We start from the raw sequence: 17,597 nt of genomic DNA, 5'->3' as shown, positions 1-17,597 counted from the left end.
TTGCACAATAGTCAATCTCAGTATTAAATCTTAAAAGTGCTTGGTGACATCTATGGGTCCGGGTTTTAGTCTGCCACTTTTGGACTCTTGCTGAGGTGTTCCTGCGGGTATCTCTGTAGATCTTAGAGAGCTATTTCTTAATTTAAGTTGTTGGCATGCTGGCTGATATCCGAAAAGAGGATGAGCCGGAGATGTCAATGCCTTGGTCCTTTCATTGCTGGCTGCTACTTCCCGACGGATGTTAGGTGGTGCAAACAGTATAATTTGTCCAGTCGTGTAGGGCGTAGACATCCTGTGATAATGTGGCATGTCTCATTAAGGGCCATATCTACTGTTTTAACGTGGTGAGATGTATTCCATACTGGGCGCCTTCATACCTCCCCACTTTTAACCTTTTAACCTATTTATCTACTCACATTTTGCTTTCGAACTGCTAGGTAGGTAGAAGCTGGGCTAAAGGTCAGAAGTCAGAGCTAGAGAGCTACAGAAAGCAAGCCTTCCACCTCCTCAATGGGACATACTTTCAGATATTGAAACCTGGCTCTCAGGTCCCCTTCTCTCAGCCTTCTTTTCTCCAAGCTAAACAGACCCAGCTCCATCAGCTACTCCTTATAGAGCTTGGCTTCCAAACTCTGATAGTTTTGGTTGGCCCTTCCAGCTTTTCAATATCCTTAAATTGGACAAAGGATTCCAGGTAAGATCTGACCTAAACAGAATGGAGTGGGACTATGAATTCCCTCGGTCTCAACACTATAATCCTATTGATGTAGTCTAGAATCACACTGGCATTTTAAGATGCTGTATCCCACTGTTGGTTCACGTTCAGTTTGTGGTCTACTAAGGCTCCTAGATCCCTTTCACAAGGACTCTTCAAGCCAGATGTCAGCCATACTATATCTGTATTTCATTTTCATTGCCTAAGTGTAGTACCATATATTTCTCCCTGTTGAGTGTTAATTTTGGCCAATCAGCTCTCTTAATATGTTGAGTTCATTTTGGATTCTGATCCAGCCCTGTCCTCTGGGGTCTTAGCTTTCCCTCCCAATTTGGGATCATCTGCGAATTTGATCAGCATGCCTTCTACTCCATCATTCAAGTCATGGATCACAATGTCGAATAGCCCTGAATGATGGGACTCCCTTAAGGCACCTACCGGTTCCTTCTCTCCACCATTTCGGTTCGGCCACTCAACCAATTCTCAATCTATCTCAGTCCCGCATTGTATGAACAGCAAGAATGGAATCGTGTTCTGCTAGGAAATCTGTGACACTAGCCTTTTTTGCAGTTCCATCACGTTCCTGCCTCATGCTTAGCTTTTGACAGAGCTGTATGACTCGAAATGTGTTGGTCCAATCTGTTATCCCCTGTGTGCCTTTTGAAGTCTCGGCACTTTTTGAATATTAACATCAATACACGGTCAGGTTCTGCGGGGAAACATAAAAGCTGAATCTCATTGCAATAATGTGCTCCAGCACCTGTTTTCCAGTGGTGTGCTGCCTCTGAAGAACAAAGGTCCATACAGTGCTTGACAGATACACTTTTTGGACTACAACACATTTATTACTGTTCGTAGTAATATTAGTAGTAGTATTAGCCAACTCCAAAGCGTACACTACATTATGCAAAAGCTTCACTAGCTTCTTCAGGTAAAGATGTGAAAAATTCATACAGTAGAAAAATGAGGATGCTGTTCAAAGTCAGACCTACATTCTGAAAGAATAAAACAGGTCAAACATCCTCTATCTGAAATGCTTAGAACCAAAAGTGTTTGGATTTTTTAAAATTTGAAATATTTGCATATAGTTTGCCCTCTGTATCCATTGATTCTGCATTCATAAATTCAGTCATCTATGGTCTGAAAATATAAAAAAGAAAACCCACAAAAGAAATCTAGATTTTGTCATTTTATATAAGGGACACCATTTTATGGAGCCATTGCATATAATGCAGTGGTTTCCAACCTGTGGTCCATGGATGACCAGTGACCCCCAAGAACTTAAATATGGTCCCCGATCTCACTATTGCAACGAGAGCAGCTGGTCTTGCGAAACCCTCTTATAGTGCCGAGGCAACAGGGATGTCGGGAGGGGAGAGGCTGACTACCCACGAAAGGCACAACAACAAGCCTCCTGACAGTTGCTTCTCCTCCTCCCTCCCCCTGAGGGTAGCCGTTCCATATGGCGCCTGGAAACAGGGGCACCTTCGGATTATTTGGGGTGCTGATTCAAAAAATATCATTGCATAGACCACATCAGCTCTAGATTATTAAGTAACGTTTTCTTTAGGCGACTACTGAATAGCATATGTTCTGTACCAGAAACTAGATCTGATGTGGTTTATCCAATGCAGTTTTTTGAATCAGCACCCCAGATAACCAAATCAAATCTAAAGTTGACCAAAAACCCTTTGGTACTAATGTTGGAGAGTGGTCTCTGGTCAAAGTGGTCCCTGGTCAAAAAAAGGTTGGGAACCACAGACTTGAATATGTTCTTGGTACCTAAGACCATGGAACCAAACCACAGCAGATACCAATAATAATAGTAATAATAATAAGAAGAAGAAGAAGAAGAAGAAGAAGAAGAAGAAGAAGGCCAGAATTGAAAAGTCGATGACAGATCCCAAGTGTAAACTCTGCAAGGAAGCAGATGAAACAATGGATCACATCCTCAGCTGCTGCAAGAAGGTGGTGCAGACGGACTACAAGCAGAGGCAGAATACCATTGCTCAGAGGATCCATTGGAACTTGTGCCACAAATATCATCTACCTGTGACAAAGAGCTTGTGGGATTATATGCCTGAAAAAGTTACAGACAATGAACACGTCAAACTACTCTGGGACTTCCGAATTCAGACTGACAGAGTTTTGGAGCACAATACTCCTGATCTCACAATCATGTTAAAAAACAAAGTATGGATCATTGATGTTGCAATCCCAGGTGACAGCAGAATCGACCAGAAGCAACTGGAAAAGCTTATGCGATATGAGAATTTAAAGATTGAACTGCAAAGACTCTGGCACAAGCCAGTCAAGGTGGTCCCAGTGGTGATCGGCACACTGGGTGCAGTGCCTAAAGACCTTGGCCTGCACTTAAACACAATCAGAGCTGACAAAATTACCACCTGTAGGCTCCAAAGGCCACCCTACTTGGATCTGCATGCATTATTCGCCGATACATCACACAGTCCTAGACACTATGTGACATGGGTGATCCAATACAACAGACAGCATAGTGGTCTTGTTTGCTGTGAACTAATCTGGTTGTGTATCTAATAATAATAATAATAATAATAATAATAATAATAATAATAATAATAATACAATGTGATCGGCACATTGGGTGCCGTGCCAAAAGATCTCAGCCGGCATTTGGAAGCAATAGACATTGACAAAATTATGATCTGCCAACTGCAAAAGGCCACCCTACTGGGATCTGCGCGCATCATCCGAAAATGCATCACACAGTCCTAGACACTTGGGAAGTGTTCGACTTGTGATTTTGTGATATGAAATCCAGCATATCTATCTTGTTTGCTGTGTCATAATATAATAATAATAATAATAATAATAATAATAATAATAATAATAATAATAATAATAATAATTTATTTCTTGCCCGCTTCTCTTCATGGCTCGAGACGGGTTACAACATTGTTAAAACACACACTCATCTAAAAACATTCTTTAAAATATACATATTAAAACATATTTACACAAGATGCTAATTGAAATACACAAATACACCAAAGGCCCATTGTATGTACATAATGAGATATCTTAGAGATGGCACTGAAGTCTAAAGCACATTTTTTTTAAAAGAAAAATTCATATACACCTTATATACAGAGTATGAAGGCACACATATACAATATTTATAACATTTTTGCGCATGAAACAAAGCTTGGGTACATTAAACCTTCATAAAAGAGGGGTGAGGCTATCTCAGCTACCCATGTGGACGATTGCTGGCTTTGGAGTATTTTGGATTTCAGCATTCTGGACAAAGGATGCTCAATAATAGAATTCCAACAGAGAAATAACTTCTCTTGAGATCCAGATGTCCCTGACCTGTGCAAAGCTAACTGCTCTGTTCTTAGATAGAGAACATTAAATGGCTCAATTCACCCTTGAAGAATGTTCTTGGGTTTTTGAAAGCTGAGCTTTTCCCCTTTAACTTTTCTATTTTTGTCCCCACTAAGAATGTTCATAGACTTTCCAGCAGGATTATGACATCAGGAGAAGTTCTAGCAGTCAGCTTTGGGATTCATGGATCGCTTGGTGTGGGGTCCTCAGTGAGCATGAACCTGTGGAAACCTATGGTCCTTGGGTAGGTAGGCGAAGTACAGTGGGGAGGTGGCCTCATTCTATTCTTTGCTCAGACCTCACCTGGAATAACCCTGTGTCCAATTCTGGGCATCACAATTTAAAAAGGATGTGAACACGCTAGAATGTCCAGAGAAGAGTAACCAAAATGCGCCAAGGTCTGAAAACTACTAATAGCTTTGGGAGTTGGGTATGTTTATCTTGGAGGATAAAAGGTTGAGAGGAGAGGTGAGAGCCATGTCTCCATATTTGAAATGTTGTCACATTGAGGAGGGAGGAAGCTTGTTTTCTGCTGCTCTAGAGACTAGGACACAATGGAGCTATGGCTTCAAATTGCAAGAAAATATATTCCACTTCAACATTAGGAAGAACTTCCTAATGGTTAGAGCTGTTCAACAGTGGAATGTGCTTCCTTGGAGCTCATTGGAGTCTCCTTCTTTAAAAGTTTTTATGCAGAGACTGGATCGACGTCTCTTGGGAGTGCTTTGATTGTATCTTTCTGCATGACGAGGTTGGATTGAATTGCTTTTGTGGTGTCTCCCGACTTTAGGATTCTACATGAGTTTTCATATTCTTTTTGGCCATCTTTTCTCTCCTCCTATCCAAAAATGAATGAATGAATAAATTCAAACAGATCTGAGAAATTAGAGAACAGAATGCCCTCTTCTAGGTTCTTGATATCTGTCAGATCCCATTAGTGACATATGCAGGGGTCACTTAAAGTTTATACGTATGTTTTTTGATCTTGATGGATGGAAGATATTCAGAACTTCTATTCACTGCCTTTTCTAAACTAGCTGGTGGCCAAAGAAGAAATGAGGAAGGAGAATGGACAACCAGACTAACATTATTGTAAACAACTAGATGAGGAATGCACCTAGCATGATTGCCTTGTACCTTCAAGTCATTTCAAATTTATGGAAACTCAAAGATCCAAAGGCAACCCAATTAGGAATTTTCAGGGGCGGAAGGCGCATTACTTGCCCAAAGTTATTCAGTGGGTTTCCATGGCTGAGCAGGGAATCAAACCCTGGTTTCCATTGCGGAACAGATGTCAAACAGCTTATAAAGGTTAGTCCAAATTAGGTGGGGGGGGGGGGTGTGCAAAAGGATAGTCCGAGAAGTCGTGGTCAGAAATCCGCAGAATCAAGGCTGAGATGATCAGAGCTGGAAGACAGACAACACCCTCTGCTGGCTGCTTTTACGTAGTGAAAACCCACTCTGTGTACTTGGAATCATTCACACCTCCATTTCAAAATACCTACTAATTAGCTTCTAAATATTTTCATGGAATAAAAAGGACAAAAAAGTTTGTGAAAATAGACTTGTCGGATCTGCCTGTTCCCAGATAGCATGGTTATTTATTGTTGCTATGCACCAGTCAACTCTGATTTAAGGCAACACTTTCATAGGGTTTTCTTGGCTGGATTTTATAGAATCCAAACAGTTGGAAGAGATCCCTAAAGGCTATCCAATCCAACCCTATCATGCCTTGCAGAACTATATCTTCAAAGCACTCTTAAGAGATGTCCATCCAGCCTGTTTTCAGACCTCCAGAGAGAGTGAAAAAGACTTCACCATCTTCCAAGGCGTAATATTCACTTGTCAAAAAAGCTCTTTCCATCAGGACATTCTTCTTAATATATATGTAGAATCTCTTATCCTGTCCATTGGTCTGTGTCCTGATTTCCAGAGCAGCAGAAAACAAGGTAGTCCACTCCTCAATATGACATCCTTTCAAGTATTTAAACCTGGCTATCATGTCCCCTCTCAACCTTTCCATCTCCAAGCTGAACATACTCAACGCCCTAAGCTGTGCTTCATAGGGCTTGGCTTCTCGACCTTTGACCATTTTGGACACCTTTTCCTCGAAACCTTCCAATGTGTCCAAGGTTGAAAGAGTGTGATTTGTGCAGCCTCACTTGAGATTGAGTGAAGGTTTGAACCATGCTTCCCCAATATCCTCGTCCAGGGGTTCTAAGCTCATTTTCATTGAGGACCATATCAATCTTATGGTTGCTTCCAAAGGGCCATCAAATCCGTGGATGGAGGGTCAGCTGTATGTTTTTGACACAGTGCTTGGTGCTATTTATTTTATATCCCATTTGGATCCTTGGATGTCACTGAAAGACAACTCCCATTACTTTTGATAACCGGCATGCTGACTGGGGATAATGGAAATTGCACACCAACAGCACTTGTGGCTCTGAAGTTGTGGAAAAAGGTTAAAGGGCATTTTAAAGTCCGATATAATTTCCACAAGTCTTGTATCTAAATCCAAACCCCACTCTCCTGAGGCCTTCGAAATGTTAGTGTATCCCAGCTCCCATCAGCTCTAGTCATTATGTCTAATGATGAGGAATACAGGAGTTGTAGTCCAGCATCTGGAGGGTCACATAAAATGACATAGCAGCTGGATTCGGTCTGCGGACCTTGAATGACACATTGTAGGAACTATTCAAACCATTGTGCCCCACTGACTCTCACACTGCTTGGCTATGACTTTTCACTTTGGCTTTTCCAGCTGTCCAGAGACCCAAGACAGATAATTCATCCCGGAAACCAACACCATTGGACCCAACGCCATGGATGAATCCGCGGTGTGCCGCCTGACCAATGCCAACGAAAGCTTAAAAAATGAGATATGGGACCTGAGAGAGACGGCCGCCAACCTCGATACAGAAAAGCAGGAAATCATTACGGAGACGAAGTCAATGAAAGAGCAGAATAGAAGCCTGGAAGCCAAAATCGATTGTTTCCAAGCCATGGCGGAAGACTTCCTAAAGGAAGAAGAGGAACTCCAAGGGATGTTGAGGCAGCTGGAAGAGACGATCGCACAACTGGAGTCCCAAAATGGCACCTTGAAAGCAACCAACAAGATGCTCAGGACCGAGATACAAACGGTATCTGGACACATCATTTCCTTCCAAGATTACAAGGCTGTTCAAGAACAGGATGTCGTCCGGATGAAGCAGGTGTTGGAACACATCGTCTCCTACTTCAAACAACTGGAGGGCAAAATCGAAACAGCGGAACAGCGGTACGAGGAAGAAAGGACCCATTCTACCGAACTCAGGCGCACTTTGGAGGAGTTGGAACAGATCCGTGAAGTTCAAGAAAATGAGATCTTCTGTCTCACAGAGCAGCTGGAAGAGGCAACGTTGCTGAAGTCGGAATCGGGCGAAAGTGTGGAATTCCCTTCTTTGCTGCACGAAATGGTGCAGGCCAAGTTGGTCCAAGATTCCTTGGCCATGCAAAATAGCATCCTCTTTCTCTTGTCCAAAGTACTATGGCTGGTTATGGTGGCCGTCCTCTGCCTGGGCGCCTTGAACTTTTCGGTCAAACTCTACATCTTCATCTTCAACAAGGATTTGGAATCAAGCAGCCAAGCTCTGCTGTTCTCAGGCCGCTTCAGTTTGCTGTCGGAAATCCTCTACCCTCATCGGGTGAAGAAACCCAGTGGGCTGCTGCCATTTTGAGAGCGATGCTGATGCTGCTTGAAAGAAGGGAAAAAACAGTTCGGCGGAACTAGCCTTAAATTCCAGTCTCATTCAAAAATAAATGGAAGCCTGAACTTTAAAAATAGACATATATGGGTTTATATAGTTGCCATCCTTCCAGAATGATTGGTTCTAGGGTGCATTTATTCTGTAAAATTAATGCAATTTGAAACTACTTTATCCAACATGGTTTGATACTATGGAATCATGGGAGCTGTAATTTTGCAAAGTCTTTAGCCTTCTTTGCCACATCTGAGTAGTAATATATTCCATTTACAACAGACCTTTCTCTGGTGCAGGACACAAGACAGTCAAAAGACGCCTTTTCTTTCTTCACTTTCTTTAGATGCAGTGCATCTATACTGTAGAATTACTGCAGTTTCGCAGGGCTCAATGTTAGAGTCATGGGAGCTGTAGTTTCACAATGCCTTTAGTTTTCTCTGCCAAAGAGTGCTGGTGCCTCGCCATACTACAGATCCGAGGATTCCATAGCATTGAGCCATGGCTGAGAAAGTGGGGTCAAACTGCATTAATTCTACAGTGTAGATACTCTCATTCTAACAGACAAAAGAGACAAAAGGGCTGTGACTCTAACATCTCACCGTATATATTCGAGTATAAGCTGAACCAAATATAAGCCGAGGCACCTAATTTTACCACAAAAAACTGGGAAAGATTATTGATTCGAGCCGGGGCCGGGCTGTGGCGCAGGCTGGGGAGCAGCCTGCTGCAATAAATCACTCTGACCATGAGGTCATGAGTTCGAGGCCAGCCCGTGGCGGGGTGAGCACCCGTCAATTAAAAAAAAATAAAAAATAGCCCCTGCTCGTTGCTGACCTAGCAACCCAAAAGATAGTTGCATCTATCAAGTAGGAAATAAGGTACCACTTATAAAGTGGGGAGGCAAATTTAACTAATTTACGACGTTGGAATGAGGAAGTGCCATCACAGTGGATGAAGCAGCTGCTCCCCCCTGTGGCCAGAATCTAACATCCCCTCAGGAGAAGGTTAAATTGCCTCTGTGTCTGTCTGTATCGGTTCTATGTGTATATGGGCATTGAATGTTTTCCCTATATGTATATAATGTGATCTGCCCTGAGTCCTCTTCGGGGTGAGAAGGGCGAAAAATAAATACTGTAAATAAATAATAAATAAATAAGACAAGGGTGGGAAATACTGGCAAATTTCAAAAATAAAAATAGATACTAATAAAATTACATTAATTACATTACATCAATAGGTTTTTGAATATTTACATAAAACTGTAATTTAAGATAATAATAATAAGACTTTAATAAGATAAGGCTGTCCAACTCTTATTACCTATATACTCAAGTATAAGCCACCTTGAATATAAGCTGGCCAGGACCCTCACTCGAGTATAAGCTGAGGGAGGCTTTTTCAGCCCTAAAAAGGGCCAAAAAACTCTGCTTATACTTGAGTATATATGGTAATTATCTTTCTCCATATGTTTTAACTTCTTGTCCTGATGAAGAAACCATTGTTGCTTGGAAAACTTGCATTTTCTGGATATTGGTTGGCAGAAAGAGGCAATGCTCTTTTGTGAGTGTTAGGTTTTCTTGTTTCCATTCAATCTTTCTCTCTCTCTCACACACACACACACATCCTGAAGTTGCTATAGAATTTGTATCAATCCAAACCAGCCTTCAAACTACATCTCGATCTTTGGTCAATTTATGACATCCCCAAAGTGTCAAATGTACAGCGGGTAATTCACTGATTCAATTTTGTTTTCCTCCATATGTCAATCAGCTTTATGGGCACTCAGTGTAGAATACATGGGGGAAAGGGCAAGCTTCATATTCAGTTGATTCTTAGGTTATTGCACCCTCTGGAGGCTGCAACCAAACTTGATTGTATGTACAATTTTCATAAAATATTTTTTAAAATCCTAAATTATAATTTTCAAGACACAAGATTTAACATGTATTGCAATCAGCATCATTTAGATTTCTTCTGAAAGTCACTGGAAGGAACAGGGAAATGCACTAAACTATGTTTGACGCTAGAAAATTATTATTTCCAGAAGAAATAATTTTCTAGCATCAAATAGTGTTGTAAGCACACCCTTCCTTCCTTCCTTCCTTCCTTCCTTCCTTCCTTCCTTCCTTCCTTCCTTCCTTCCTTCCTTCCTTCCTTCCTTCCTTCCTTCCTTTTATGTATTTCCCATATTTCTCAAGCAAGAAATCCAAGATAGTTTGGGTTGCATTTACACTATCAAATTCATGCTGTCAGAACCACTTTAGCTGCCATGGCCCAATGGTATGTAAGCACAGGAGCTGTAGTTTTGCAAGGTCTGGAACCTTATCTGCCAGATGGAGGTGGTTCCTCACCAAACTACAACTCCTAGTGTTGCTGAACACAGCACCCCCACGCCGATGAATTGTAGTTCCCAAAGGACACCAAAATAAAATGAATAATTTTCTTTCCCTTCTCTGTGAGACTCCCACGTCTCAAAAATGAACTCAGACAGGCAGATGGACCAGCAAGCACCAACCTCCCTCAAAAGTTTTTTGTATTTGTTATTAAAGGTGTGCAGATATGCGTTGATACGTATTGGCGCATGTGCGGACCAGATTTACAGGGATCTTCGCCTCCCCGCTGACCGCACTGAGAAATTTCTTGGACATTTGGGCTCGGCAAATTCTCGGGTTGCCTTGGACAAATATGACAATGTGGATTGGCAGGCAATTTCCTTTCCCGTTCTGATAACGACTACCGGTGTTTATCCAGCTGATTACTTCAATCGGGTTAAGAGATGACTTACAGCGGAATATGTGCATTCTTTGAACACCTTTATTTGACACCTAAGGTTTGATTATACAAAAGCATCACCTTGTCTTTCCCAGGATACTTCCTCATCGACAAAGACAAAAACAATGAAGCCAGTCAAGGACACATTAACATTTCTCAACATGGACAATTGACTTTTCCAGAGTGGAAAGTATTAATAGCCGTCAAATATATAAACCCCATGTTTCAATATTTCATGTATGCTTGTACATTTTTGTCACCAGCCATACTTGCATTCTTCCTGGCCAGATTGCTAATAAACCTCTATGGCTGTCTTCACCTGGTGAGTGTGTTCTTCAATCAGGAACTTCGAGCTTTAGTATAAATGCTCACCAAGCATGGACCCTCTGTATCCACAGTCCTAGTCTAAATCCGACTACACCAGGATTCCATAACAATGAGCCATGGTCAGGTTTTGGATTTTGGAGCATTTGGGATCTCAGGTTTCCAGATGTGGGATACTCAACTTGCACTGATATAATAAAACAGCCTATAATTCCAGGTACCACTTGATGGTTCCCAAAAAATCCAATAACAAGAAGAGCTTTCCAGGTTACAAGACAGTGTCCTCCCCCACTATAGGGGTATATTTTATACTTTGTATAATACTTTGTAGGATTCAAAATACATTGTCCAGGAAAGTAACTACCATGATCAGAATTTAAAAGTTACTTTTCCTTACTGCCCACAATCAGAGGTCATGTTACCTGGGGATTGTATTCCCTCCAACATTTCACACAGATGGCCCTAGAAGGGTTTCTCATGAGGAAGAAGACACAAAACTACTATTTTAAGCCAAGAAAACCTGGTATTTATAGACTTGAGTTTAGAAAAACCTAAGGAAAGAAAAACAAGCAAGCAAATGGAGCTGCGCCGGGCTGTAGCTCAGCTGGTTAGTAGCTAGATGCAATAAATCACTACTGACTGAGAGGTCATGAGTTTGAAGCCAGCCCGTGTTGGAGTGAGCTCCCGACTATTAAAAAAAAAATCCAGCTCATTGTTGACCTAAGCAACCCGAAGGTTAGTTGCATCTATCAAGTAGGAAAATTTAGGTACCGCTTATGCGGGGAGGCTAATTTAACTAATTTACAACACCATAAAAATTGTTCAGCAGCATGTAGAAAAGAGTGAGAAAGCAATTCATCAAAGGACTCGGTGTCACGGTGGATGATGAAGCAGCAGCTCCCCCTGTGGCTGGAATTGAGCATACCCTCAAGAAGCCTGAAAGCTGGAGAAAGTTAAATAGCCTCTGTGTCTTCGTCCCTCTCTGTCTGTATATCTAATGGCATTGAATGTTTGCCATGTATGTGTACATTGTGATCCGCACTGAGTGAGGGTGAGAAGGGTGGAATATATAAATACTGTAAATAAATGAATAAATATTGGGAAGGGCGAGACTCAACATACCTCTTTATCTATATCTGCTGTATTAACTGAAACTTCATCCGCATTGCAAAAGTAAAGCAGTTTGAAACTACCATAATTGTGGCACAATGCTACATAATCATGGGAGTTGTAGTTTGGTGAGGCACCCACACTTTTTTGGCACAGGAGGCGTGAGAGCTTGTAAAACTAAAACTCCTGTGATTCCAAAGAATTGAGCCATGGCAGTTAAAGTGGTGTCAAACCACAGTATTTCTAATGTAAATGCACTCATGAACTATGCTACTTTTGCACTTTGGAGTCACTTTGCAGCAAACTGGTGCAAGATAATCCCAGTCCCTGATATTTCCAGTCCAAAACCGGAAATGTGAATCAGCCCTGGGAATGTCATGATTATGAAATTAAATACCAGTTTCACAGTTTGTCATTCAAACACAATGTCACTTGAGGAAAGTGCATGGTTGTTTTCTGTTCCTCTGAAGACTAGGAAACAGTGGAGCAATGGGTTGCTGTGAGTATTCTGAGATGTATAGTCATGTTCCAGAAGCATCCTCTCCTGATGTTTTGCCCACATCTATGGCAGGCATCCTGAGGTTTTGAGGTCACAGCAACCTTGTGATTCCGGCCATGAAAGCCTTCGACAACACAATGGAGCAATGAATTCAAACTGCAGGAAACAATGATTCCATCAAAACATTAGTAAGAGCTTTTAGGTGGTAAGTGTTGTTCCATAGTGGAATATGTCTCCCGGGAATCCGGTGGAGTCTCCTTCTCTGGAGGCTTTTAAGCAGATGCTAGATGGTCATCTGCTGGGAGAGCTTTAATTGGGTGCTCCTGCCTGGCAGAATGGGGTCAGAGTGGATGGCCCTTGTGGCCTCTTCCAACTATATGATTTGATGATATACAGAAAACATACTTGCCTGTTTGGAAATTAAGAGGCAAAGTTTGGTTAAAAAGGTTGTTTACAGATCAAAATGATATGAGGGAATTATTCCTTTTTGCTTGTTTAGGAAGAGGGATAAGAAACATTTCCATTGCTCTCTCTATCTCAAATCCTCCAACATTTCACCTATGAAATCCAGTACATATGTGGCTTTGAAACACCACTGAAAATCATTATTAATGAGTAAGCATTCACAAGCTAGGAAAGGAGGCATCCGTTTGCTTTTGTCTGAGCCTACTGGGAAGAGTAAGACTCAATTCCTTCTTCTTTCCTACTTTTGAACTTTGAACTCAGTTTTCAGAAGCTGAGGATCAAGAAGAAAGGTGACGGAGGCGAAAGAAACTGGGACATTTTAAAGAAAGCTGAAAAACCGGGCTGGCAGAAAATTAATCAGGACTTTTCCTGCCAAATCAGGGCAGTTGGAGGGTATACTGTCTTTATTTTTGAGCAATAAATGGTGACTATTTTATAAAGAACATGCCAAGGCAAAGGCAGCTGGCTTTCTTGAGATTCAGATGCCATTGAAAGGTGAGCTGCATAGCTTTCTAAAGTGAGAGCTTGGTGAGAAAGCAGTTTTTTTCCAAGGCATATTGATTTCCCAGAACAGCCCCTGACACAATTACACAACCAGCAAACAAAACTTTCTTTTGTGCCTCTCCTTCCTTTCCTTGCCAGCCTCCCTACAGTTTCCAGTTTTTTCTAATCGGATTTACTTTTCTAAAACCACAAAGCGTCCCGAAAGCGACCTTTTGGGGATATTTTTAAAAAGAGATCCCAGACTGAGATTGCAATCTCAAAAAGAGAAATAAATCTTTCCCGATTTTTTTCTTTGTTGATGGTGCACCTTGAAAGAATGGAGATTGCATTCCTGTTGAGACACCAAGAAGAAAAACAACCTCCTATTTTTTTTTATTATGATTCATCTGGGGGGAAAAGGAGATTTCAGTCCAAGCAAGACACTAAGAAGAGAAAGAACTCTTTCTATTTTTGTTGTTGTTTATGGTGCACCTTGAAGACACAGACTTGAAAAAACAAGCAAGAAGAGTCAGAAGACAGGGGAATTCCAGACAATCAGGGCCAGTTAACACCTTCCAACTAAGGATTCCCCCAGTCAGGCAGCAGTCAGGCTTTGAAGCTACAAGGCTATTCAATGTTAATCAAGCAGGCCAATTGCAACATTCACACTTGCCTCAAGCTGACAAGAGTTCTTTCTCCCACCCTGGACCTTTCACAGATATATAACCCCACCTGCCTAGTTGCCAACAGACCTCACAACCTCTGAGGATGCCTGCCATAGGTGTGGGTGAAATGTCAGAAGAGAATGCTTCTGGAACATGGCCACACAGCCCGGAAAACTCACAGCAACCCAGCGATTCTAGCCATGAAGGCCTTTGACAACACAGAGTAAGAAATCTTCCCGATCTTTTATTGTTTATGGTGTATCTTGACAGAAGATTGCAATCCCATTGTGACACCAAACCGAGAAAGAATTCGAAGATATTTAAAAGGAGACCCTGGACTGAGATCCCAATCCGATTGAGACACCAAGATGAGAACAAAAATGTTTCCAAACTTTGAAATTTATTTATGATACAATGTGTTCATTTAGGATGCATCTTGAAGACACGGTCTTGAAAAACTAAAGAACCAAACGTTCAGCAAAAACGTTTTTGTTTTCACATCCTGAATATTCTGGTTGGCATGCCTTATTTTTTTCCCCCTGCTCAAAAGAGAAAAGATTCAGGAAAATCTGCCTGCAAACTGTGAAAAGGATATGCGTAGGCCTGGCAAGAACTTGATCATTTTGTCCTCTTTTCTTTTTCTCGGGTTTTTTTGATAAGCAGCCATATGTTAAGCAGCTTCTATGCTCGGATTACGGCATTCCAATCTTTTCCAGCCTTTCTGGACCGAACATCCCCGAAAATGACAGATGGCAGACGCTCCTCCCATTATGGGCAGAGTTTGAAGGATCCGGCCTCTCTTTTTGAGACTTTGGGGATCCAAGTCCTGATCCTTTTTGCTTCTTGTGGAAGGATGGCAAGCGAAGGCCCTTGAGTCCAAAGGAAGGAACATCCCAAAAAGAAGTGAAGCAGAGGAAAAGACAACCAAGGTGAGCCCCTTTCTTCCCAAAATTTAAGTTTTAACAAGGATGACCTGATTAAAATTCCCAATGGCTCCACTTGGCCACCAAAGAGTGAAAAGCTCCCTCTCGGTGGCCTCCTAACTCATTCATTTCTTCTCCGGGGGAAAGAATATGGGATGTGACCCGAGTGCTAATAAGGTGACCCTTTTCATGGTTTGTGGAAACTGCAAAGAGAAAAACACAACTATTTGGGCAGAGAGCAACATAACGAGGGAAAAACAAGCTTAGAGCACAATGCTGGGTGTAAATAGATGTGCTTTCTTAAAAATGAAATCTCAAATTAACTCCGCAAAGACACCTAAAGGACAAAACTCAATTTTGAGTGTGTTGTCGGGCTTTAGGACCGTGCAAGGAATGAATATAAATATAAAGGCGTTGTTGTTGTTGTTGTTATTATTATGGTGCATCTACGCTGTAGAATTAATGCAGTTTGATGCCACTTTCACTGCCACAGGTCCATGTATATGCAATCCTGGAATATTGTCGCTTGATGGGGGACCACAAAGCCAAAGGATTTGTAACTCTTGTGATTCCATAACTGTAAGCCATGGCAGTTAAATGGTGCCAAACTGCATTATTTTTACAGTGTACTTATACAGTCTTGATGTAAATATCTGTTTTTGGGGGGTAGGGAGACTGGTAGAAATAGGAAATTAGCAGCGAAGTAGTCTTAAAATGTCAGGCGAGGTGCCTTCTGTCGAAATTGACAACGATATAAATAATCTGTGAAATATTCACATCTAGGGAAACTTGTCCAATATCACTAACGGGATTCTGTTTGCTGCTGAAGGCAATAAAGGAATTCAGCTGTCTTGATTTGACACAATTCTGCTTTATCCTCATTCATCTTCATCTCCCGTATTTTTTTTTACTGCTTTTAAAATGTCCCAGTTTCCTTCCCTTCCCTTTACTTTCATTAATGAAAATGGGATTCAAAGGGGTTTGCATTAAGTTTAACACAGCAAGGAGTGGAAAATCTTGCTCTTCCCTGTAGGCGCAGACAAAAGCAAACTGCTGCATCATCTCCTAGTTAAAACAGTGGATGTAGTTCTTAATGAGACATGCCGCATTATCACAGGATGTCTACGCCTTACACCACTGGGGAAATTATACTGTTTAGCCAGCATTGCACCACCTAACATTCGCCGGGAAGTATCAGCCAGCAATGAAAGGACCTAGGCATCCCTTGTTCGGGTATCAGCCAGCACGCCAATTATTGATTATTTATTTATTTACTACATTTATACCCCGCCCTCTCTCACCCTGAAGGGGACGCAGAGCAGCTTACAAGTTTTATGTACATACAATATATTATATCATTAGCACAGCACAATATGCCTTAAATCAAGAAATAGTTTTCTAAGATCTACAGAGATACTTGCAGGAACACCTCAATCAGTAGTAGAACCCGGATGAGAGACTCCCTCCTGGGCACACAGAAGACTGGGCGACTTGGAAGGCACTGAACAGAATGTGCTCTGGCACGACGAGATTTGGAGCCAACCTTAAGAAATGGGGCCACAAAGTGAAGTCCACGACATGTGAGTGTGGAGAAGAGCAAACCATAAACCACCTATTACAATGCAGCCTGAGCCCTGCCACATGCACAATGGAGGACCTTCTTATACAACACCAGAGGCACTCCCAAGTTGCTGGCTACTGGTCAAAGGATACGTAGTATAATGCCAAGGTTTTTTAAAACTTTGTTTGTGTTTTCAAATACATTACAGCTTGTACTCTCTGTTTGCTTCTGACACGATAAATAATCATCTCCTAACCTTTTCCTGAGAATGTTGAGGGCCTAGGGCAGGGGTCCCCAAACTAAGGCCCGGGGGCCGGATGCGGCCCATCGAAGCCATTTATCCGGCCCCCACAGCACAAGGGCAGAAGGGGGTTGGGCTAAATGGCCCAAGGCGTCTCTTCTTTTCTTACAACAATTATTATTATTATTATTATTATTATTATTATTATTATTATTATTATTATTATTATTATTAATATTGAGGCTGGGTGGCCATATGTCAGGGATGCTTTGTTTGTGCTTTTGGTGCACAAAGGCAGAAGGAGTTGAACTCAATGGCCCAAGGAGTCTCTTCCAACCCTCTTTATTATTATTATTATTATTATTATTATTATTATTATTATTATTATTATTATTGTTAACAATGAGGCTGGGAGGCCATCTGTCAGGGTTGCTTTGCTTGTGCTTTGGGTGCACAAAGGCAGAAGGGGACTGGACTCAGTGGCCCAAGGGCTTTCTTCCAACCCTCTTTGTTGTTATTATTGTTGTTGTTATCATCAAGGCTGTATTTGTTCCCATTTTGTTTGTTTTTTTACTTCAAAATGAGGCATGTGCAGAGTGCATAGGAATTTGTTCATTATTTTTTTTTTTTAAAAAAAACTCTAGCCTGGCCCTCCAACTGTCTGAGGGACCGTGGACTGGCCCCCTGTTTAAAAAGTTTGGGGACCCTTGGCCTAGGGTGTGTCTACACT

The 17,597-nt window shown here is 41.6% G+C and overlaps 2 protein-coding genes across 2 annotated transcripts in view; both read left to right on the top strand.

Annotated features, from left to right (window-relative positions):
• The first annotated feature begins 4,119 nt into the window (after nt 1-4,119).
• LOC100566438 (protein bicaudal D homolog 1) lies at nt 4,120-7,908 on the top strand. The gene is made up of 2 exons (XM_003225970.4): nt 4,120-4,325; nt 6,846-7,908. Exon 2 carries the CDS (start codon nt 6,907-6,909, stop codon nt 7,798-7,800), a length of 894 nt encoding a protein of 297 aa, XP_003226018.1. The 5' UTR covers nt 4,120-4,325; nt 6,846-6,906; the 3' UTR covers nt 7,801-7,908.
• A 7,005-nt stretch (nt 7,909-14,913) lies between these two features.
• LOC100551624 (glycerophosphodiester phosphodiesterase domain-containing protein 5) overlaps nt 14,914-17,597 on the top strand; it is a 44,374-nt gene continuing 41,690 nt past the window's right edge. The window contains exon 1 of the mRNA XM_008118645.2: nt 14,914-15,071. The gene's annotated coding sequence lies outside the window, so the exon portion shown is untranslated. The remainder of the gene's footprint in view (nt 15,072-17,597) is intronic.

The sequence above is a fragment of the Anolis carolinensis genome, chromosome 3 (genome assembly GCF_035594765.1).
Source record: "Anolis carolinensis isolate JA03-04 chromosome 3, rAnoCar3.1.pri, whole genome shotgun sequence".
In the NCBI taxonomy this organism is placed as follows: Eukaryota; Metazoa; Chordata; class Lepidosauria; order Squamata; family Dactyloidae; genus Anolis; species Anolis carolinensis.
Note: the sequence above shows the minus strand (reverse complement) of the source record. Positions and strands in the feature narration are given on the sequence as shown.